Raw genomic sequence first — 23727 nt, 5'->3', positions numbered from 1 at the left:
GTCTTAAATGACAAAACCCTCACACATTACTTTAAGAAATTATTTCCAAGCTTGTCATGTGCAAATTTGAACTGGCCAGCCAGGTACATATGGGCACACTTGATTTCCAACAGGCTTGAGATATAGCTACTTCATTTTAACTGCACTACTGGTGGAGAAAATGTTTTTTGAAAAAGAATATATACCTCATCATACAAAGTATAGAGAAGGAGAGTAAGAAGTGCACTTGATCTTGCAAGGATAGACGGTAGAAGCTATATCTCCTAATTTTGGAAAGGAGAAAGGAAAAATAATTTTCTTACGATTTCTTAGCTCACAAGGGGACAGAAAACAGTTCTGAATCCCAAAGTGGCTGTTTGTGGGTGAGAAAGCAATGGAAGAAGAAATTGCTTGTTACTTTTTTTTTAAAGTTACCTCAAAAGGTTTGGAAGCCAATTAATAAATCACCTCCAAGCTCCCCAGAGACATGGGATGTTTTGTTCTGAGGTGCTCAGTAAAGCTGATTTAGAGGGCACAAGGCTGACACAGACAACTCCCCAAACTGTGAGGTTACATCTCTGTTTGTATAATTGGGGCCAGTTCTGCCAAATCCTTCTTGGATGCAGAAGCATTTTTGGTAAGAAGGATCTAGACTGCCTGCAATGCCAGCCCTCCCAGTGGTGTCCTCAGACTTCAGGAAGGTCTCAGTTCTCATTCCAAAGGATCATGATGTGGCCTTGTGCCTCCAGGCCAGGGTCACTACATCCAGAAGTCCTCTGCTCTTTGGTCTCTTTCACAAAAGATTTTTCTTGATGTTACTTTCTTTAATCATTTATGCATAAGATATCCAAAAGGAGTGCCAGTGCCCCAAGGCAAGGTGGCCCCTGGAAATGGATGTCCACCTAGAATGTCAGCAGCCCCATAAGTAGCTGGGCATTTCCTGGTGCTAGGATGGCTGCTGGCCCTCATTAGCCTCTTATGCTGAGATGTTTGGTTTGAAAACTGAATCTGATGGAGTCTTTCACTAAACTGAATCAACTCTGCTAAGTTTGGTGTTTTAAGACTCTGGTACCAGTCACAGCTGGCAACACACAAAGCTCAGGTCCAGAGGTCAGGTCAGCTGGGCACTTCCACTCCTTTACTTGAATGGTTCTTAGAGGTGGATGGTGTTTGTTCTCCCACCTGATGGAGGCAGGGCCTTCCTCCGAGGATGAAGTTGGGAGGCTGATCCCACAGGTCTGCTGAATCCTGGTTGCAAAGTTGCACTTTGTGTGGGAAGGACAGGCACATCAGACCTAAGGCAGGAGTGATCCTCCAACCCCACTGAACTGTGCTTATTAGTGGATCATAACCCAGAATCAGGGAAATATCTATGTTATTTATGGTCTTTGGTTTGTGTGTTTTCTGGTCTTAGAGGTCCACAAAGCAATAACAAGGTTGCTGATGAGATTTAATATACAAAACAACACACACACAAAAAGTAAGGACAAAAGCCAAGATAAAACAAATAACTACTGCATGAGAACAAACAAGAGAGCTTGATTTTTAAAAATCGGATACATTTCTGCCCAGAAGCCCCTTTCCTCACTGCTGGCTGCAAAAAGGAAGGAACAGAGGCAGCTGCAGCCACCTCAGCCTCGGAGATGTGTCTGCATAGTCAGTCCTGCAAGAAAACACCTGGGCTGCCCTAACGAACATTATTTTCTAGAACATTCCCCAAGCTCTGCCAGTAAAGAAATACACCTTCTAAGTGTGAACATAAAGAGGCAATTCTCAAAGAGCACATGGTTTGACTTATAAAAGCTTTCCTTAAGGGCAGAATTAATTATATATCAGACAGATCTATTATATATTCTGTTTATACAATTATAAAGCATTACAGTTAATTAGTTGTGGTGCAGACTCCTGAAGCAGAATATGGTTAGAGAATAAACAAAATGTTCAGTCAGCTGCAACGGTGGTTAACTACTTGTGCTTTCATATCACCTTTCCTACCGAATTCTCCTGAAATGATTTGCACATTATGCAGCTGAGTGGACTTGAGTTTTATAAAAGATTAGAATTCCCTGAATCTGAGATGACCTTGGATTCCTAAACCATTAAGAAATTAAATTTGAAATATTTCCCAGTCTTTTTTAATTGATCTGTTTTTTCCCGTTTACTATCATAGCAGCTCAGTGACTAAGTGATTAATCATGAGCCTATTATGTCTGGCATTGCACATACACAGAACATAAGTACTTCTCCATCCCTTTTTTCCTCTAATATATACTGACTGGCAGCAGTGGAAATCTCTATCTATCTGTATTTGTGTTCCAGTGTAAACAATGACTATTCTAAAAATATGGGCGAAACTCTTGTCTATGACAAGATGATTTTAATGAAAATATTTTAATTGACCTGGGCTGTGTGGTACTGCGTATGTTTGGTTTTCACACTACATTTTTACACTGTTTTAATGCAATGAAGTGAGCTGACATGACACATGATGTTAGTGCCTCAAACTGTTTGACATGTTTGAATTTTATTCCTCCTGAACTTTATTTCCTATTACGCTATTGAAAAAGGTATAGCACTGACTCTTACTGTTGTGTATGTGCTGCTAGAGGTGGCCAGCGAGAATATCTGTTTTGGAGATTTCATCAATGTCATTAGGCTAGAGTTTTAAAAAAAATAATAAATAAGAAAAAATAAAGAAAAAAGTACTGCCATTTTTGAGGTCCTGGAATGTTGCACTGATTGCTGCACACACACACAAAAAACACTTAAAGCTGTTTTTAATATCAAAGCACTTATACACAGGACAAACTAAAGTAACAAATTAGAGGAGAGTGGGAGAAAGAATGAAGTTATATGAGACTTTGTATTTAGTATAAACTACATATATATATACATATAAAAAGTCTGAAAATGAAAGTGTCCCAGGCCCATATGAATTCTCTGTTTCCTGAATACATCATGAGAGAAGTGAGTTTCAAGATAGCTTTCAAGGAAGGCTGAGTAGTGTTTTTACATGCTGTTTTGGGAACAGCATTTTATACAAGAAGGCCTGAAATAAGGGTATGAAAGCATTTTTGAGAGGACTAGATACTTGGGCAATTGAAAATGGCATAATCAGCTCTGAACAAAGAGCTGCACAGTAAGATAGAAGATAACATCTGAATTGACTGTTCTGTGGACTCCACTAATTTGGGTTCAAAATGGCAGTAAATGGGAATGCCAGGAAAGGATACAAAGAATAGCTGATAAATCACAGCACAATTCAGGAGGTTGATTTTGGCATCAACATTTTAGGCTCAAGTGTAGGCAGAAGTGTATAATAAAAGGGGAGGAATCACATGTAGATACGACAGTTGAAATGAGACAATCACAAGACATCACCTAAGAGAACGCACTAAAAAAAAAAAAGAGGTAAAAATCTGGTGAGATCTCTATTGAAAGAGAAAGCCAGGGCCAAGATCTGCTACTGAAAGAAAAGCTAGGGAATCGGCAATGATTTGAAAAAGGAACTAGAAAAAGACAGAGACAAGAGTCAAGAGAAGACAAAACATTAGAGTCAGGGTATGGTCAATAATGTCACCAGCAGGGGAGAAGAGTTAAGACAAATAACAAGTCAAAAAAAAAGAAAAAAGGCAAATAAAAATTAGAGGATTATTAGGAAAAGAGGAGAGGGTGGAAGAAAATCTAATAAGAATTGCCAAGAGAAGTGACTGGCAGAGAGAAGAAAAAGTGGGGGAGCGGATGAAAGCAAAGTGAATATGGGTTTGTTGATCAGATCTTTGGAGGAGAACTTCTAACATCAGTGAGAAGAAAGCAGGAGGTAAACGTGATTTTAGCAGGGAATTAATGGTAGCTTTACTGTCTATTTTTAGAACATAAAAATGGAGAAGTCATTACTTAAATCAATGTCACAAATATCTAAAAAGAAAAAAAAACTGCTTCATGTTTTAAGTGTGAATGATATTAAGATCCTCAGTCATATAGGATGGTTAAATTTAAACATTGTCAAGGGTTTGTGTGGGGAAGTTGTAGTAAACAACTGTGGATTTTTGTCTTCAGTTACACAGGAAAGCACATGTGGAGGAGAACAAGATGATTTTTCAAAGATATTACTCCCTAGTGTATAAAAATACTGGAGTTACCACAGAGAGATCGAAGACTTATGGAAGTTTTATTCTTGTGTTTAACGGGAGTTGAGATCCACTTTTGCTAATGTGTTGCCAGCTCCTGGGCATGTCCCTGCTTCCTCACGGGCAGTGTGATGAGCAACACGCCACTGGCGATGGACAAAACTCTACCACTGGAAAAGCAGTGTGTTCGTCTGGTGTTTAGAAGTCATTTGCGAATCTGATTTATTGTTCTTCCATATCTACAAAATAAGCTTCTTGCTCCTAAATTTTAGCAGGAACGGTAATCAGAAATATGTAGAAAACATGTGGTAGCTCAGCTTGTCCAATCTATAGTGCTAACAGCTGGAATGTTCCATCTGGTAGAACTTTAAAACAGCAAGTTAAATCAGCTTCTTGCTTTCAGGGGCTAAACTCTCCAGATTAGAGTTTCCGTTTATGACTTCCTATCTAGCAGTTTACAAAATTCAGATTTCAGTATTTTATAGCCCTTTTTTTCCGTACATACAAGTGCGGTAACACTAAAATGTGCCACTTCGTTATGTGCATACAAAGAATTTTAATTGCTATTGGTTTTGTAGAAAAACTCGACAATTTGAAAAGCTGTATGAGATTCTTACATATAAGCCACTGCTTAAGGAGTGAGTATCAAGTTTATGAGAACGAAGATCACATTGATTTACCTTTTGCAATAACATTTTAAGCAATTTATTTAGAAACTCTAATACCTCCTAACATATTCAGTTTGATCCTTTGATCCAAGCATCAGAATGCATTGGACTGGTATCACTGACATCTGAGTGCAGTGCTAATATATGTATCTCAGTTTTAGAAGTTTGCGATAGGTAGACCTTCTGTGTTTGCCTACTGGCTTCATTTAGTTTGTTATCAGTCCAGCTTTTCTGAGGATCTCCTTGTGTTAGATGATCCCTTTATAGCACAGGTCTAGCCCAGCACTCTAGCACAGCTGTGTTTCACAGCCACCTCTTGTAGTCACTGACAGTTAAACCAGCTCTACTGCCAAGAAAACACAGAATCACTTTGTGCCCCTCCTTCTACTCCAGCATAGCACCTCGTTCATCCAGACAAAGAGAAAAGGGAGTGCTTATAGCAGTGCTAGTGGTTAGCATGAATTTATAAAGAGCAAATGACGCTTGCCCAACCTGACAGCCTTCTGCAATGAGATGAGGGGCTTGGTCAACGAGAGGAGGACAAGGGACGGTGCTTACCTTGGCTTTAGGAAGACTTTCGACACTGTCTCCCATGACATCCTCGTAGATAAGCTGATGAAGAACAGAGAGGTGGTCAGTGAGGTGGACCAAAAACTGGCTGCACTGCTGGGCGCAGAGGGTGGTGGTGGAGGGTGGTCACCAGTGGTGTCCCCCAGCAGTCAGCACTGGCGCCAGCGCTGTTTAGCCTCTGTTAATGCCCTGGATGGTGGGACCAAATGCACCCTCAGCAAGTTTGCAGATGATGCTGAACTGGGAAGAGCGGCTGATAGGCCAGAGGCTTGTGCTGCCAGCCAGAGGCACCTTGACAGGTTGGAGAGAATCACTGATATTTTTACAGTCATATCCAGAATATCAGTTATGGAAAAATCCTTGACACTATCAACAAGAGGGGGAAGTGGTTCCTCCCACAGACGAGCAGCTCCCTGATACGGCACGGAAAGGAGCGCGGAGGAAACGGCCTCAGGTTGTACCGGGGGAGATTCAGGTTGGATATTAGGGAATGTTTCTACATGGAAAGAGTGGTGAAGCATTGGAACAGGCTGCGCAGGGAAGTGGTCCCTGGCAGTGTTCAAGAAACGTGTAGCTGAGGCCCTTGGGGACATGGTTTAACAGACACGGTGTTGAAGGGCTTACGGTTGGACTTGGTGATCTTGAAGGCCTTTTCCAACCATAGCGATTCTATGATAATGCAATGTGGCAAAGCACCAATCCGTAGAAGGAGCAGCGAGCGAGGAAGGATTCCTCACAGCAGCCAGTTCCTCCAGCTCTGCGCTGCTTGCTGAAGCCAGGCAGACCGTGCACCCTCTGCAGTGGGAGCGAACCTCCCAGAGTGCTTCAGCGTGCCTGGTGGTGGCTCGTACACACATCGCAACAGCTGCCTGTCGCTGTTATCAACAGCGTGGTTGCTGGCCAAGGGACCTGTATTACTCCCTGCCGTTTCTAAGTTTTAATTTTCACCCGTTGTGGAAAGCTAAAGCGAATTCCAGTTTAGCCCGAAGTTCCTGCCTGCACGGGTGTGCTGTGAGAATGCCGTAGTGATGCTCACTTGGAAGCTGGGTGAATGTTTTAGCTGACTATGGTAATTATTGAAACTACTAGTTTCAGATCCCACCCCCCCACCACTATAATTTGGATTAGATTTGCCAGATAGTTTCAGCTGACTTTATTCCTGGATAAATAAAGCTAGAGGATGAAAAGGAAATGATATTGCCTTTTGATGCAATACCTGGCACTCAAACTAGGTAAAGCGTGGGAGATGTATATTTAAGACATGTCCTCTTCATGAGATTTTTTTAATTCAAAATTTTATTTTCCTACCTATACCAAGCCTCTAATTATCATGTTATTAGTTTTCCCTGGGTGGAGTCCTCAGTGCCTCCCCTTGATACTGTTCTGCTTTGTATATGTAATTAAATACTGCCCAGAGCAGGGAATCCAGCTGTCCCACTCCCTGGAATTGGGCTCCAAGCAGCAGGGTGGAAGTCTGGAGAACCTCGGGGTCATCCTGCACGTGTCAGATGCCAACTCTTCTGCCCTCCTTGGTTGGAGGAAGGAGGCAGGAGCCTGGGTCTCTTCTACCTCCATTCTCTCCGTCTCTTTGTCCCTTCAACAGAAAAAGTGAGAGCTGGAAGCATAAGTTTGTGATTTAGAGGGGTAGACATTCTCTCCTCCTGACCTAATATTTATTACGCATCTTATGTGAAAGTGGGCTGGAACAGTGAAAACAGGAGAAACTGAGGGAGATTGACCTCCAAACATCCTGAGCAGGTTAGGGGAATCCTCCAAAGTGTCCTGACTTCTCCTTGGGTTGGGAAGGGAACTTAATCCAGGTTCTGCTGTGTTGCTGGATGAAGCAGCCTGACCTCACAGCTGTTAGAGGAGAACCCGCTGCTCCAAACCTCTTGTGAGTTCAGCATTTTGATTCTTCTTCTTTTATTACAAATGCACCTAAATAAAACATGTAGTTTTTCCCATCAAATGGAATGACTTACTCAAATTGAGACTTTTTCAGTTTTTCTTTTCATCAAACAAAAAAGTATTTTGGGTCAGTCTAAACAACTTTTATTTGTAATTAATTTTGTCAGTTTGGCAACTGATCAAAAAAATCACTTGCACAGCTCCAGTTCACTGTTATCACCCAATGATTTCTATAAATATAGCAAATAATTTGCCTGATACAAAAGTGTGACTGGCTTCTTTCTGTGTGTGTTAGTACTAGCTGGGTTAGTCAAATTAGGCCATCAGTAACATCTGTGCAATCTCCAATTTTTGAATTCCCATTCCAGTTACACCTATGCCACTCCTTTGTTTTCAGTGGCACGGCACAGGATTAGCCAAAGAAGAAATTGTGTCTGCAAAGTTAATTATAATGTTGTTCATGAAGTTCAAGAAAGAATCACAGGATCACAGAGTGGCTGAGGTTGGAAGGGACCTCTAGAGATCACCTAGTCCAACCCTCCTGCTCCAGCAGGGACACGTACAGCACAGGGCACAGGGTGGCATCCAGGCAGGTTTTGAAGATCTCCAGAGAAGGAGACTCCACAACCTCTCTGGGCAGCCTGTTCCAGGGCTCTGCCACCCTGGAATATACTTGGCATATTTGGAAGTTACAGGGAAAGAGGTTAAGACACTCAACAAGGGGCAGGAGTGCCTAGGCTTTCAGGCTTCTTATCTAAGGGGAGAAATGTTCCTGGATTTTGCAGTTGTGAAACTGCACGCTAAATCAACATGAGGTTTCTTTGGTCGTTTTGGCTTCCTCAGAGGCTCCTATTTTCTCTTTTCTCTGAAGGTCCTGTCTCCTCAGTCTGGTGCTCCTACACCTCTAATAAGATCAATAATCTTCCTCCAGCTTGGCAGCTTCATGAATTCTGCTTAAGTTGTATGATGATGGTTGCATATTAAGAATAATAGGCAAGAAGAACACCTTAGTGCCTCAATCTATGAGGCACTGTATTCTATTTTTTTTTTCTTTAGCCAAACTGTTATTGATTTGATTTTTTTTTTTCCCAGCATGGCTTCTGTAAATTAAATCCTGTGTCAGTACACAGGACACCTAACTGTACCACTTCTCATAGCAACATACCAACTGTGTCTAATGAAAACCTACTTTAATTGTTCAATGACTATTAATGTGTTTAATTAAAGGCTCAGAGGATAAGCCTTTGGTGAGAAGGTTTCACATGCTTATGAGCATTAATATAATAAGAAATCACAACAGTGTCATCAGGATGAGCTCTGGCAGTGCATTTCAACAAAACATCAGCATGGAGCTTCTGCACAACGTTAACATTCAATTAAATGTTTTAGGGAAGAAGACTGGCACTGAAAGAATAAGCGTCTGACTACAGGAAGTTATGTTGACAAAAATTCATAAAGTGGAAATTGGAAACCCATACTGGAGAGTGCTGTTCTATTAACAGTTTGATGTCCAAATATGTAAATAGCAATTTAGGAGAATTCTCTAACGGGATCCAGACTTGGGCCCTGTTCTACTTGCCTATTAGTTTGTTATTCTTATTTATAAAGCAGTGATTTGAGGATCAAACTACTCTCCGATTTTGTAAGCCTTTTAAAAATATTTTTTAATATACATTGCTCATGGTAATTTTCTATAGGCTCCACTTTGCAGATCCCTATTTTCAGTCCTCTCAGGATCATTTCTTTGCTACCATTTTGTTTTTGGAGGCAGGGAAGAGTTTAGGGGAACTAGACATTTGTGTGGGAGGATGATGGTAGCAGTGCAATCGTGCAGAAGCACAGACAGACTTACAATATTGCTTCACTGTGTTCTATGAAAGTGCCACGTAAATGCAGTTCTAGCATGACTTCTATTTTCATCTTCTGGGATCTGATTTACCAAACACTTATATAAGGTTTCTTTACATACACTGAATGATTTGATTTCTACAATCTTGTATATACTTTTTATTTTAGTAATTAAGTTTTTGTTGCTTATGTAGCCATTTTGTAGCCACAACACTAGATAAGCATCTTAGGTTTTTTTCTGTATTGAAAACCTTTAGTGAAAGCCTTCTATTTCTGGCATTTCTTCTGCAAAGTTTTATGTGGAATAACATTCCATAAAACTTGTTTGTATATCTCATTTTTATTTTTAATGTCTTCTCTTAGTTATGAACATCCATCCCATTAGAAGCTCTCAAGAGATATGACAGAAGCCAAAAGTAGCATATTTGGAAGTTGGCCTGCAGGAAAAAAATATCAACCTATTTTTTTTTTAATAGAGGAATCTATGGCTCGGAAGGACTTTAATAAATAGAAAGGGATGAGAGAGCTGGCCAAGTATGAAAATATTGACGAGGCTAATAAGGAGATTGCAGTTTGAAATATGTGGAAATCCAAGGAGGAGGAGCAGTGAGGGAGCTCCTTGGTAGCTGCACTGGTGAAGGTGACCCTGCCCTTCAGAGCAGTTACCTCTGCAGGCAGATTGGTAAGTAGATATCCACAACCTCAGGGAATATCTTGCAGCAGGATAAATATTCCACAAAGATGAAGCTCGGGGAAATTGAATCCAGAAGGAGGGAAACTGAAATTAAATGGTCTGAGAGGAGAAAGTGAATGAATAATCACAGACACTAAGAGAAAGGTCCTTTTTAAAGTTATTTCTGGATGCAGATGTTTTTGACAGGCTTTCTTCGATGATTATGGATTTGCATTTTAAAGCAGTTGGATTTCTTGGACTCTAGATGTCTAGGCACGGGCTAACCAGCTTCAGGTTAGCTCAAAGGTGACATGGAAGAATATTCAAAACACGTTTTCTAAAAAACTTACCTCTGCAGTTTGCTTTCAACTTTTTCTTTGGCATAATTGAGATTACTTTAACTGAAAGAATGTGAGGAGAGGAAACCTCTCTTTTTTGGGTGCTTAATATTATAAGTGTTCTCTTTTTTTTGTTTGTTTCTTTGCTTTTAATAAAAGCATCCCCATTAATTGTCTGGGTCTTTCATACATCAGCCAGGAAGAAAATAAAGTTTGAAAATGTACAAGCCTGAGTACCTACCACTACTTTAAAATCACTGTAGAACACAGTGAATTTCAAGCCGACAGTATTCTTGCAGATCCCAATAATGGAGCCCAAAACATGTGTAGTAGTACTACGGACTAAAATCGGGATCTAAATCTGATGATCACAGCACCACCCTCGGTGTCCTGTTCCTGGCAGACAGCTGGGATCTGGGATTACAGCATCACATGGCTTTTTCCTCACCAGTTCCATACATGCAGAGAAAACAGCTTTGCCAGTTGTGCAATGGTATGAAGTAAAGGAAATTTCCTTCTTTGTTTGTAGCGTTTCATCTATTTCCAGGCTACTCTACCTCGTGCTGGATTCTATGTGCCAAAAGGTTTAATTGCACAGGAGCCAAGATGAAACCGGAGGAGCCCAGTAACCATGGAGATTAGTGATCGATAATATACTACTACTTGTCTGTAAATTATCCATAGCCCATGTATCCTTTGTAAAAGAAAAACAGGCCAGTGAGATCCAGGCAGAATGTTTATTATTATTATTGACCAGCTTCCCGGTAATAATGTCATTTCCAAATTGTTCAGTACAATACGGATTAGTCCGGATGACGGGGTTTTGAGGAAATCTTCCACATGGAAGCAATACAGAGGAGTGACGGTGAAGCTACATCTGATTGAGGTAGGTGAAAAACTCTGTCTTTTTTTGACCCAAGCTCATCATGAGTACCGCTCCGATGTGTTATGTCCCACCGTGTGATTGGCGAAACATGACAAAACATGTGCACAAAGAAAGAGGAATTCACCTCCCCATTCCTTTTCCAGTAAAAAAAATCTTTATCATGAAGCTCACTAGAAGTGGCAACCGTAATTTGAATACTATTTCAGATAATGATTATGAAGAACCTGGAGGAGGTTTTAAATCTTACGGTTGCTTTTCCTTTTGGATAGGGTAAGAAAGTCTCTGACTAAACATTCTTTATCTTCCTCCTTACCTTTAAAGAAACTACTAATCACTTCTGTTGAGAATAGTTTCCCGTGGAAAACCGATAGTCACTAAAATGTAAACTGCTCACATGCCTTACTATTTTGACAACTATTTGGAAGGGAAAACGTCTTTTCATTATTGTTAATTTCAACATTTTTAAGATTTCTAGTTGGCTTTCAAAATTACATTGCCAAAATTGGATATTATAACGTCAAAAATCTTTTCCACATTTGTTACAATTTTAAGTAATGTAAACTCCACAATGACCTGTTTTATATTTCACTCCATGATGGATTGGCTTCCTCTTATTTGGGGATAATAATTTCAAAAATCTTCCATAGAATACAAAATCTGTTTCTCCACCAATTATGCACATGAAAGAGAAAGCACAGGGAAATAAAAGGCCTTTCAGAATAATCTTTAGGACTATTGTAGTATATTCAGAGTGAATGCAAGTAGGGAACTGGATGATATATATATATATATATATATATAAATCTAGCTATCTTTTTATCTGTTTTGAGAGGATGAGAGTTAACTGATTATGACAAATCCCACTTTTGTAATAATTACATAGCAATTATGTAATTGCTGTAATAAATCCCTCTTCCATTATTGCAGAAGAACACTCAGCATCTCTTCAGCTTGACGCTGTGCAGCCAAGGCCTGGGTACGCAGAGCCGCTGCCCTCTGGCAGGACAGCGCTCTGGTCCGGATCAGACGGGCTTCCTGAAGTCAGGCTCCTCCTCATTCTTGCACTGACTATGGAATTATTATGCTGTTGAGTGAAGCCAAACCAGAAGATAAGCTCCAGAGGCCAGTGGACATTCAGCCCATAGGAGAAGACTAGTGGTAGCCTAAATACCCCCTCCCACACACTCACTTTTATGAGTGGGTGTGAGGCTCTCATCCTCAGATATTTTGCTCTATCAATCCACAAAATCCTGCAGAAGACTTCCTTAGTTAAAAAAATGGATTTGCATCCTATCAACCCTAAAATATCTTACCCAGTTGCCCTAATAAGTGGCTGATGATTGATTTTCAATTGGCTTTGCTGACTCCTAAAGTGCCTGAAGGAGCTGAGCTTGTGGCGTTTCCTCCTCGAGTCTCCTGCCGAGGAGCAACTCCATAGCACCACGCAGGGTTACACTGTCATGCCGGAGGCACGGAAGGAGTCGCAGTGTTGCTGTGGTCAACCCAAGCACGCAGAACTTGTTTGCCCGTGACATCAGGCTTAGTTCACCGAGCAGTCTAAGCAACACCCGAGAACATTTGGTTTTCAATGATATTCTCATTTTGGCTATGAGCAGACTGTACTTGAATGATCTCTCTCTGATTGCTTTCCTTAACACCTGCTGTTCATTAGATTTAGCCTCTAAAATCAAAATACGCACCCATCTACCTGAAAAGGAGGAGGAAGAAAGGATTTAATTTGGAGACTTGAGAGCACTGACCGCTCATGAATACAGCTGGACTGCTGCTGATCATGGGTATAAACAGTCTGTGACCACTTGGGACACAGGATGTGGAGTCCAGCAGTGCTGGATTCCTGATGGACCAGATGGGAATCTACTGAAATGCACCACAGCTCCTCCCCTGCCTACACACATTTTTTCCAAATGAAGGTAGCACCGGGGAAAAACACCAGATGCCGTGGCCTGCTCTTGACGTGCACCCAGGACCCGGCTTGCATGCGTGGCTGAAGCAGGTCGTGTTTCTGACCTCCGAATGAGACATGTAATTACCAGCAACCGGGAGGCAGGAGGTCCAGGAGAAGCAGAGTTCATGTCCAGCTGAGAACCAGGAGCAACCACCAGCCACAGAAGCTAAACTTTGCCTTCAGAAGCGAAAAAACCTCCTGGCTCCCAGTCGATCTCCCTGCTTCTGCTGAGATCAGTGAGCACCCAGGCCGGAGGAGCAGCAGTGAACCCAGCGAGGGGCTGGCTCCGGTCTGCAGCAGTCGGGCGACGAGCTGAACGGCAGAGTCCTGTAGAGCAAGCCCAAGCTGAGCGGCCTTGTAGGAAACCTGCAGTGCCAGATGCCTTGCTGAATTTCCGCACGTATTCCAGATCCAGACTACTGACCCCCAGAGCACTGAAATTCTCACAGTGATTTAATATCCTTTTGGATTAGAAATTGCATGTTTTTAAATGTCTCGATTAAAAACAACAAAACCAAAAAACCCCGAGACATCTCCTGCCCTGACTTCCCTCACATTATCTCAAACTGCCACCCCACCTGACTCAGCAGCAGCCCTGGCATTTACCTTCCTCATCAGACTGGCAGGTGAAACCATCACTAAAAAGGCGGAGAAACCTTTGCCAGTGAATTTCTCAGATATTTGCTAGGAGCAGAGAAAAGGTGAGACAGAGTTGCCTAAAAATAGAGATGCTATTGTAGGGTATGTTCTGTTGACTGGAACGCACAAGACGCACACAGAATCCTTGGCAGGCATTAAATACATAAATAGCATGTTTTTAAAAAAGCATGGAAGTCAGCCACATCTTAATAGTTTCTCCTTGCCCATTTTTAATCCCACTTCAAAAAAAGAGGTCACCGGAATTGTTTTTCCCCCAAGCCTCATTCTTGGGAATATCTACTGTAGAGCTGGATTGGAAGTGATCCCCTACCAGGAGGGATCACTGTTCTTGACCAGATTCTGCAACTTATTTCAGTCTGATTATTTTCTCCCCATTTAGCACTGAAAATCAATCACTAGGGCAGGGAAGGAGATGGAGAGTGACGGGAAGTCAACAATCAAAGTATATAAACAACTTGGTTCCTGATACGGAATGTGCGCTACTATAAATAATAAGCAAAAGATATGCATGTATTTTTTGTGTGTTTGTGAAATCAAGTATTTTCATATAAAACCAGTATTAACATTTTAAAAAAGCTTTAGAAGCACACTATGAGGTTTTGTAATTAAAATGAGGAAGCATTTTACACTAGGTATGTGGATTTAATCTCTTCAGTTAAATATAAAAATGTAAATACTCAGAATAACCTGATTGTTTCCAACTGGAATTTTCTATAATAAGACATTATGAGGACAGAGCATAGTTCTCCAAGCAAATATTTCACATGAAACCAACAAAGATTCAGATGTAGAAACTGCAGTTTCATATTTCCATGCATATAACAACTGCACATATGTTACAATTTGGAAAGTTCTGAAGTACTGTTCTTAGTAAGGGACATTAAAAAAAAACTTGTGTTATTCCTTAACACAAAATAGCTAGTAACTATGTTATTAACAGCAGATATGGCAAAACTGAACAGAATTCCAGCCAGTAGAGTCGTGTGAAGCTTTTGACATCTGAATTAGAGGAAAATGTAAGAAAAATCTGCTGGGAAAACTACAGACCAATCTTACCCAACATATCTTTCTCTGAATAATATTTTTTATATATATACACACACTCACCCTATATATATCTGAGGTTATGCTACACTTATGCTATCCAAATTCTTTTTACACCAATTTTCCTATAAGCTTTAGCACAAACCCTGTTCTCAGTTATGACAATGTAAATTATAACAGCATTGCTAAAACCCAAGTTTGTGCAAAAATTGCTTTTCCCTTTCAGAATTGCTTTTCTATCTGTGTGCAAAAAACTTTCTGTGCTGCAGACAAGATGTAGGTCCCTTCCTTCCCCGCAGCCCTGGAGCTTGGTGAATGTCAAGCAAACTCACCAGGCCAAAACCCACCGGTTGCCTTCTTTTGTGACCCACCAGTAAGCAGTACATTAGGAATTCCAAATAAATCCACTTCAGGAAGTGGTCATTATAAACTAACTTCCTCCCCATCTCTCTGCTTTGAAACGCTGTTCACTTCATAACTAAAGCTGCACATAGAGAATGAGTTTTATTTTTAGCTGACTTTTCCTTAGATGCGGCATGTTCTGGTTCCCCCCTCTTCCCTCCATGGCTGGCAACAGACCAGATCTTTCATTACATTTGGAGCAAAGAAACAGCCCACGGAACCTTTCCCAGACCACATTTTCAGGGCTGAAACACTCTGAACAAATCAAAATACTCATTGACAAGTAAATGAATTCCCATTTGCATTAAAGCCTTCCACTATTAATGACAGGTCTGATCTCTGCAGAAAAACAATCATCATCTGGGGAGAAGTGGGACAAAAAGGCTGGGATGAATTCAGCCCAGCTCCAAGCGCTTAGCTGGAGCCATTGCAGTTAGTAGCTGTCATGTTTGGCAGAGAGGACCAGCTGGAGGGTAATTCTGATGTTAAAGTTGGCTGAAGAGCTTCTCTTTCCCTCCCCTCCTGACAGCAGAAGGAAACGAGGACAACTGGGATTCTAATTAAGCGCAGAAGCTTGAAGTAAACAGAGAAGAGATCCTTATCGGAGAATGTCTCCTCTTGGACTCTCTGGCTGGGTTGAGCCAGCACACCATGAGGTTCTTCTTAGGCAAGGCACCCGAAAGCTCAGGTGGGATGTATCTGGGACAAAAGGTTCGAGAGAGGAAATTCTCAGATAAGAATCTTCCCTCTTTTCTGTTTACTCCATATTTCATCATGTTAATAATGTAATAAACACTGTAGAAGAGGCTTCTCTAGGTCAGAGGAGCTGAAGATCAATGGATATATACAAGGGCAAAAGGTAAACAGAGTAAGCGTTGCTGAATTACCATGTTCTCAAGAATGTCTCTGTTTGGATATTACAAAATAGATTCTAACCATTTTTAAAAGCACCTTTTTTTTTTTTTTTTTTTGTGAAAAGCATAGGATATTCTCATTTTTGATGTTGCCAGTGCCCTGTGTTGAAATCCCATGATGAGGGATACATTCTCCAGTCTTCCAATGCTCCGGCAATCCCTACTTTGATCCAGTTTGCGGACAGTTTTGCAAAGCTTTCTGTTCTGATACCAGTTTTGGAATAATCTTAAGAGGTGGTGGACTCTGCCTTGCAGTTTGACCCACTACTGGGTCATGATTCCCAGAGTGCAGTGATATATCAGAAGTGAAAGGTCTTTCAAAGGCAAACTTCTCCAGCTCTACCTTGGTAGTTTTTCTTGGGGTAGACATGCTGTCGGCTGTGCACAAGCCATAGCAACTCTTTGAAACAAGATGATGCAGTAGATCTCAGAAAGGCCTTGTTCGGTTAATACTAATCTGCCTAAAAACGCCATAAGCTATTTTCATATTTCCAAGTAAGAATTTATCCTTTACTTGAATTACCTCATCTGTTTACAAGGAGAGTGCTAGTTGGATATTTTCCCTCCTAAATAACAATTATTTTTCTTTTAGAGAAAATAAATTTTGTTCGTCTCTATGGCTTGCTGCTGTAGCAGACACCCTTCAACACCTTTCCTATAACAGGCTGTGAAGAGGAGGATTTACAACTCCACCTGATGCCATAAAGTAATTTTTTAGTTACTATGTGTGTATTCTTATGAATAGGCAGACTGTTCCATTGCTACAGGAGGTCCTAGCAAAGCAGAGCTCTCACCTGGCTGCTTTTTGATGTCTAAGGTAAACATATCAGTCTTGCGACGACCTCCTCTTTTAGCCTCTAGCACCTCGGACTAAATCTCTCATTTGGGGTGAAAGAGGGCGAAATGGCTCAGGCAAGCTGCTAGGATTGGAGGACCACCAAATGATGACGTTGCTGAGTTCAAGGTTTTTAAAGGTCTGCAGTTTTCCAAGAAGACAGAGCAGGGTTTCAACACCACTTCGCTCATTTATTACAACTGTGTCAGGTATCCCTCTATACCTGGCCTGTTCTGTAGGAATGTAAGTCAGTCAAGGCATTTGCCTGGCTTTTACCACCAGGATGTTGTTGTGAAACGTCCTATCCTTTAAGCACTGTCACCCTTGAGCTGCCTATCTACCCAATCCCAGAAGGAAAGTATCCCTTGGAACCCAACTAGACGGAGTATTTCCCCAAGAAGCCTTGGACGGCCATTTCTCAAACAGGCCCTGCCCCCTTCTGAAGGAGGCCTGGTCACTGGAGGTGATGGGAAAGAGGGAGGAGATGGAGAAAGGATGGAGAAGATCCTTTCATATTCAATAGCATATTATTTTATGCCATTTAAAAAGCCAATGGCAACTTTTCAGTTTGAAACGGTTATTTTGTTAACTTTATTGTTGAGTGGATGAACCTACTGCATAATACCTGTAATAAACATGTAAAAACAAACTATTAAATCCCTCTGTTAATGAAGTATCCATTACCAATATGCCTCTTTCCCACCTTTTGCCTGTGCCCAAACATCAGTTAAGCTACATCAAAATCAGAATTTTAACACTGTCAAATTTTAGCTATAAATAGACTACTATGATCGATATGTTATATCTGCAAATAGTGTAGCTACCTGAATTAAAATTTGGCAATTCTCTGAGATAAATTTAATGCATATCATCTTTTCTATCCTACCAAGTAGGGGGAGAGATGTGTTATTTATTTAACCGAAGGAGAGCTAAACAAAATGTAAAAGACATAAAAATCAAACAAATAGCAAAAAGATCCTTTGAATCAGTTATTAAGTTAAATATTAAATGTTTAACAAAAGTCCTCCCTACACATGTAACAGACAAAATCACATTGACAGAAACCTAAAAATGTCTTGAAGAGCAGTATAAACCAAACAGATGCACCAGTAGTTTCTAAAAACAGTTGGAAAAGGAACAGTCCCCAAAACATCACACATTTTCTTATGGAAAACAGACAAATTGCAGACCCTTCATGGAAAGGGTGACCCAGTGGTTACACTAAAGTCCCAAAGTCTTTTCCCATTGTGGTATCGGTTTCCCCTGACCATGCCCATCCTTTCTACCTGCGTCCGTGTTTTATGAGCCCATCTGCTTCACGGCTCCTTTCCAGCGTGGTTGAGACGGACGCCCAACGCTGCCCTTTCGCCACGTTAAATGAACATTTGGATACAAGTGGCTACTCCAGCCATAATGGTGAGATGCACAAGCACTTGCATGAGGGATGTTTAGAATTGAGGCTCATCTTTTGTTTTGTTTTGTTTGCTTGTGAGCAGTTTCTTTTATGTTCTGTTATTGAAGTGCATGTGTTGACTGACTTAAGAGGACAGCCTTGTAAATGAGATCTTTGATCTCAAGAGTTTATTTTATCTCTGCAGCAAGGAAAACTGAATTGAATTGGCTGGCAGAACTAAGCCCACTCTCTTCTCTGTTCTACAGCTGCTACATCCTTCTGAGGTCATCACGGCTCCACTTCCAGCCCTTCTCTGTTTTGCCATGGAATGAAAAAAGGCTTTTCCGACGTCTCTGCATAACCTACATTACAACGCAGGAAGCTTTACAACCTGAACCACTCGCTGTGCCCGGCTTGTTTTGTCCTTCCTGCAGAAGGACAAACCACTGAAAGTAAAATCCAATAGAATAGTCACTTTTATTTTTTTTTTAATTTTTTTTTTTTGGTAAGGCTGTCTAGAAAGGCTACAATATGGAGGGCTGCAGGTTGAAAAGAAATATCTGCTTTGAGATCTTGGAAGAAGTATGTGATTATTATTTATTCTTCCACCATTTACATCAATGTACAGAGACATTAGGAGCTCCAAGCCTAATGAGGCATTAGCACCTTTGTGCTATCTGCTCCATGTACTCAGAAAAGACACTGTAGGGGACAGTAACAACTTCCTGATCTGTATCAAACAATAAAGTCATCATATTCTAACCAACTGCACTTCATTTAACTTCTGTATTTTCACTGCAGCCTATTTTAGCTACTGCAGAAATGAAGTCTTATTAACATCACATAGCACAAAGAAAAACCTCACATATCTGTATGAAGAACCGAAGTTCTGTGCTCCAGAACTAGACAGGCAGCAAGATGCTCATGCCTAGAAGATCAAATTTATTTTTAACAGTGTTGGCATCTGAAAATGATGAAATTTTGAACTGTAGAAAGTCAAAGTCTCATTTTATGGGCAGTAATAACTGACTGGCAACATAAAGGGAATAAGAGAGTGACTATTGCCCCATTACAATAAACACGAATGCTTAATTTTCTTCTGGGTGGTTTTGATTCAGACAGGAGGAAGACTGACAAGTCTCTATGCAAACAGATCTCTCTTGCAGAATAAAGGCTAGGTCACTGTAAAAGACAAGGAAAAGATACTCCTCTAGGAGGATGTATGGATCCAATTCCTAAGCCTCAGCCTCTTCACCCCGCCCCAGAAAATCGTCCATAGTCTCAATGGAGGCTATAAGATTTATAATTTTCCTTTGTTTAAGGAATTCCAAATATTGATGGGAAGAACTCAAGCCTGATGTACCTATTTCTGACTTTGTGAGCTCACAACCGAATGTCAAGCTTGCTGCTCATGAGAGACGCAGCACAGAAGAGCGGCACATACCCAGCTTGGCTTATTCCGGCACTAAAAGGGAATTTACCTTGGGATTTTAAGGAGTTATTCTCAGAGTTCTGCCTCTTTGTTGCTGTAAGAGATGTTCCCTGACTTTGAAATGAAATCTGGTTAATCTGGAATTGTCTTGTCATCAGCAGAACAGCTGCAGTTACCCAAGAAGGGAAGGACTTATCTCCTACTAGTTGCAGGTCTGGTTCCTCTTCATACACGCTGGTCTGAGAAGCCAAAAGCAAGACGCAGCATCATGTCACAACAAAAGGGTGGTGGGGAGGAAGAAAGTGGAAGTTTGGCAAGTTTTGCTCTGTTCCTCCTGAGAACCCACTCAGCCTGCATGGACGGCTGGTTTCCTTCTGCCGTGACCAGAAGGGTTTCTCCAGGTAACAGCGGTGTGTTGGTTTGAGACCCTGGGATTACAGCAGTGAACTGGCTCTGTGCCTCTTTCCAGCACGTTGCTCCGGGGCCAAAACCTCTCGTCTGTGACTGCACCAGGGTACGTTGGCCAGCTGCAGTTTCGAGGTTTGGATCACACTTTACAGAAAACACCAGCAACTGGATCTGCAGCCGTCTCCTTGACTGACCTCCAGTACAGTGCTGGCTGCTTCCATTTCTGAATTTGTTTCCAGGGAGTTGTCTGGAGGGGCTGGTTCACGATCAGCCTTCTGTTGGGCTCTTCTGGATGCAATTATTCTTTGATTTACCTTTGAACATGTGGGCTTAGCTCTCCTTCTCTCCTTTTAAAATTAGACTTTTCCAGAGATCCGCATTTCCAACTTCGTTTTCAGAGGAAATAAGAAGTGTCTTGTTATGTTTGATTTATTGGGAAGTTCCATAAGGAAGCTATCACACAAAGCAGAGCACATCTCCTGCAAGTAAAATGCAGAGAACTGCAAACGAACCTCAGAATCTCCTGCAAACCCGTGTGGCTCTATCTAAACAAACTATTCAATAAAAGAGTATTATGTCCAGTAACGGCAGCAACAAAGCTCCCATTTACACTGCTTCAGTGGCACAGGTTTATACCTCAGCCCTCAGTCTTATTAGTTCTGCAGTTGACAGCCTCTCTTAATTCTGATGTTACTGATCGCAGCCATGAAAACACTTTCAGTTCTATCTAAACAGTCCACATACGTATGCATAACACAGACAGTTAAGACAATTTTTATATGTGAAATTTGCAGAAAGGACGGCCTTGGTGTTTTGATACCAATATTGATTATATTTTAATAGCTTGTAAACTGATTTTTTGAATTAATTATATTCCTTCATCAGTGGTCAAATGTGTGAGTGACAATATATAGAACTATTCAGTATTTTTCGACAATGATAGATACATAAATATTCCAATATTCACACATCTACGCAATAATCACTTAGCGTATGATGTTAAACATGCCTTATACAAGTGATATGCATTTTTGCATGAATTAAGGCTGTTGGAAATCTTTAATTTTCTCAAGATTTTGAGAAAAATTGTGTTAGTAATGGGCAAATGCTAATATCCGTAAATGCTATTAGTTTATAACCATGTATTTTTTCTTATCCCAGCGGCGAAAAAAAATCACCTCTGCTCTTTGGACAGCCTCACATTTCAATCTACTTTTTACGGATGACGTTAAGCAAGGGAGGGGAATGAGCCCCAAGGCTTGCTAAGAGAGGGAAACGAGGACACATACTACCAGCACTGTCGCTACATGTAAATTTTACCATTTATGGAGCACATTTAGGCATGCTGGCCAAACGTTTAACCTACTGTTGATATTTCTTATCATGGGTGAATACATCCCCCACACCCCCCTACGACTCTTCTGGTGAAAGGAGAGCACATTGGTTTGTGAATATAACTGCAAGATTCTGACAAGGTATAATTTTTTAGATAAAGTATCTAACATTAATCAAAATGAATGCCAAAAAATATATACTAAGTCAGTTACCAAGGAAAAACAAGTATTGAGTAGCTGGCTCTTCAGTGGTTTGCAGTTCTGCCTCTAGAGCAGCCGAGCAGCAACAACACTCCAGATGTGCAATGAAAAGCAGTGTGAATGGAAGTGTGCTACCTTCAAAAGGGTTAATGTGTAAAGGTTAAATGTAAAACAACCGTAAAGATTCAATTCAGCGCTTCAGAGAAGTGTTAACTAGAAAACACAGCATACAGAATCAGGTTTAAGCAACTTGGTTAGGTCCTAAGAAGTTGCAAGTCACAGACAAAGTACGCAGTGCACACCAGATGAAAATGCAATATGTCTGATTAACAGGAGCCTGATTTCTAAATGATACACAAACAAAATGCAAATAAAAATGAGTTCAAGCTCCTATGAAATCTGAATGGTCATAGCTATAACAACCAATATCAGTGAAGCGGAGCAATAACCCACACATAAACAATAAGTCAATATTATTTTATCACTTTTTTATTTGAATGCAGCACTGATATCTTCCCTGAAACAATTATTTCCAAACATTTATGAACATAATTGACAAAAATGCTGTAACAAAGTTAAATACATACATTAAAAAAAATCTAAAACAAGAATATTTAACAACCAACCTAAGACATATTCACAAGGTAACACTTTTATCATTTACAGTATTTATCTCAAATAGTTTCAGTGTACATATGCCTGAAAATATAAATATTTTAAAGCTATCACTGATCATAGAAAATGTATGAAAATATCCACTAACATTTGGCATAATACAAACAGTCTACCCCAAGAAGAAACAAGTGTGATCTTTTGGGTGACACAGATCATTATTCCAACAAATCTTTATGTTAAATCAGTGAGAACTTGGGTCCTAGGTGGGAAAACCATTAGGGGCTCAAAGCCCGGGCGCAGGCAACGCAATGGTCTGCGCGAATGTATGTTTAGGTACTTGGCTGTTTAATTTAGCTGGATAAGAAACAGTGTAATGTTTTCCTGTTGTTAAACATTGCCATCTGTATCTCTGGCACACAAATTAAAAAAAGAAGGGTGTGACCATTAAAAGTACGTGTCCTGAGATTTCCTTCTTCAGGGGGCAGAGAGGTTAAAATGGAAAAGCTGATCTGTGTATAAATCAGGAACACATGTGGAAATGAGAACAAACAGCAACCAACAGGCAGCCAGAAAGAGCTTCTTAAGACAGCGGGAGAGGCACAAAATGACCAAATGACATGGACAAAACATCTACTGGAGGAGGAGGGAGACAGCTGATTTCCACTTTGAAACTGGTAAGTCTAATCACTCGTATTCAATATTCATATAATTTTGTAAGCACACATAATTAAGTCTGAGTTTTAAAACTCAGTTTGACTGGAAATGTATCTGCCCAGTAGTATGAAGCAATGCTACCTAGCACTAATACTGGGCTTCTCTCTGTAGAAAATCAAAGATAATAAACATGCATAACTGGATCTATGTCTTTTGTATCACAGTAAAGCATCTAATAATGCAGAGTGCATAGGCTTCCTCCTGCAGTTACGAAATGTTTGGGTCTACAGGCTCCCTATCGGAGTGGCACCAACAGCAAGTCTTGTATGCGGGCTCAAACAAAGCTCTGCTTGATTTCTTTGGAGATAAATATCATACTGAACATAGTAAGCTACACTTCAGATGCAACTAAGAAATACAACACAGTACCAAATAACAACCCTTTTGATTTAATGCGTCTGGTATGCCAGTGGCAGACCCCCAAAATACTAAGCTGTTAAAAATACATCTTTACCTTCACGTTCGGGCCTGTCTGGACGCAGACAGGGAAAACCGAGGAAAACATCACGGATCACAGAGTACTGAATTTTCAAGCGTAAAGTCATACCAAAATCTTGATAAATTATCGTTGATGTCGTAGGTGAGCAATGGGTCAGGCACGTCACCCCGGGCGCCCTGGACTGCTAACACATGTGGAGCCAGGGCAAAGGGGACGTCACTCAGCAGGTCTGACATGAAAGGGCTGCCTTCCAAATTCGGGCTCCTTTCATTCCCCACCTCTGCACTTGACACGGTCAGCTGCGAGCGGTGCCCCGTGCTTGTCTAAAGAGACCAGAAGAACAGTAATTTAGACCCTACAAACCAGGCAG

The 23727-nt window shown here is 40.8% G+C and overlaps 1 protein-coding gene across 1 annotated transcript in view; it reads right to left on the bottom strand.

The window, feature by feature from the left end:
- Positions 1-23419: 23419 nt before the first annotated feature.
- The window catches only part of UMAD1 (UBAP1-MVB12-associated (UMA) domain containing 1), a 70272-nt gene continuing 69964 nt past the window's right edge, over positions 23420-23727 (bottom strand). Inside the window, exon 4 of the mRNA XM_088533487.1 lies at positions 23420-23680. Within this exon, the coding sequence (XP_088389613.1) occupies positions 23423-23680 (258 nt within the window). The 3' untranslated portion in view covers positions 23420-23422. The remainder of the gene's footprint in view (positions 23681-23727) is intronic.

Source organism: Tinamus guttatus, unplaced genomic scaffold (genome assembly GCF_059628265.1).
Source record: "Tinamus guttatus ecotype Peru unplaced genomic scaffold, ASM5962826v1 Tinamus_guttatus_pri_ptg000503l, whole genome shotgun sequence".
Classification (NCBI taxonomy): domain Eukaryota; kingdom Metazoa; phylum Chordata; class Aves; order Tinamiformes; family Tinamidae; genus Tinamus; species Tinamus guttatus.
Note: the sequence above shows the minus strand (reverse complement) of the source record. Positions and strands in the feature narration are given on the sequence as shown.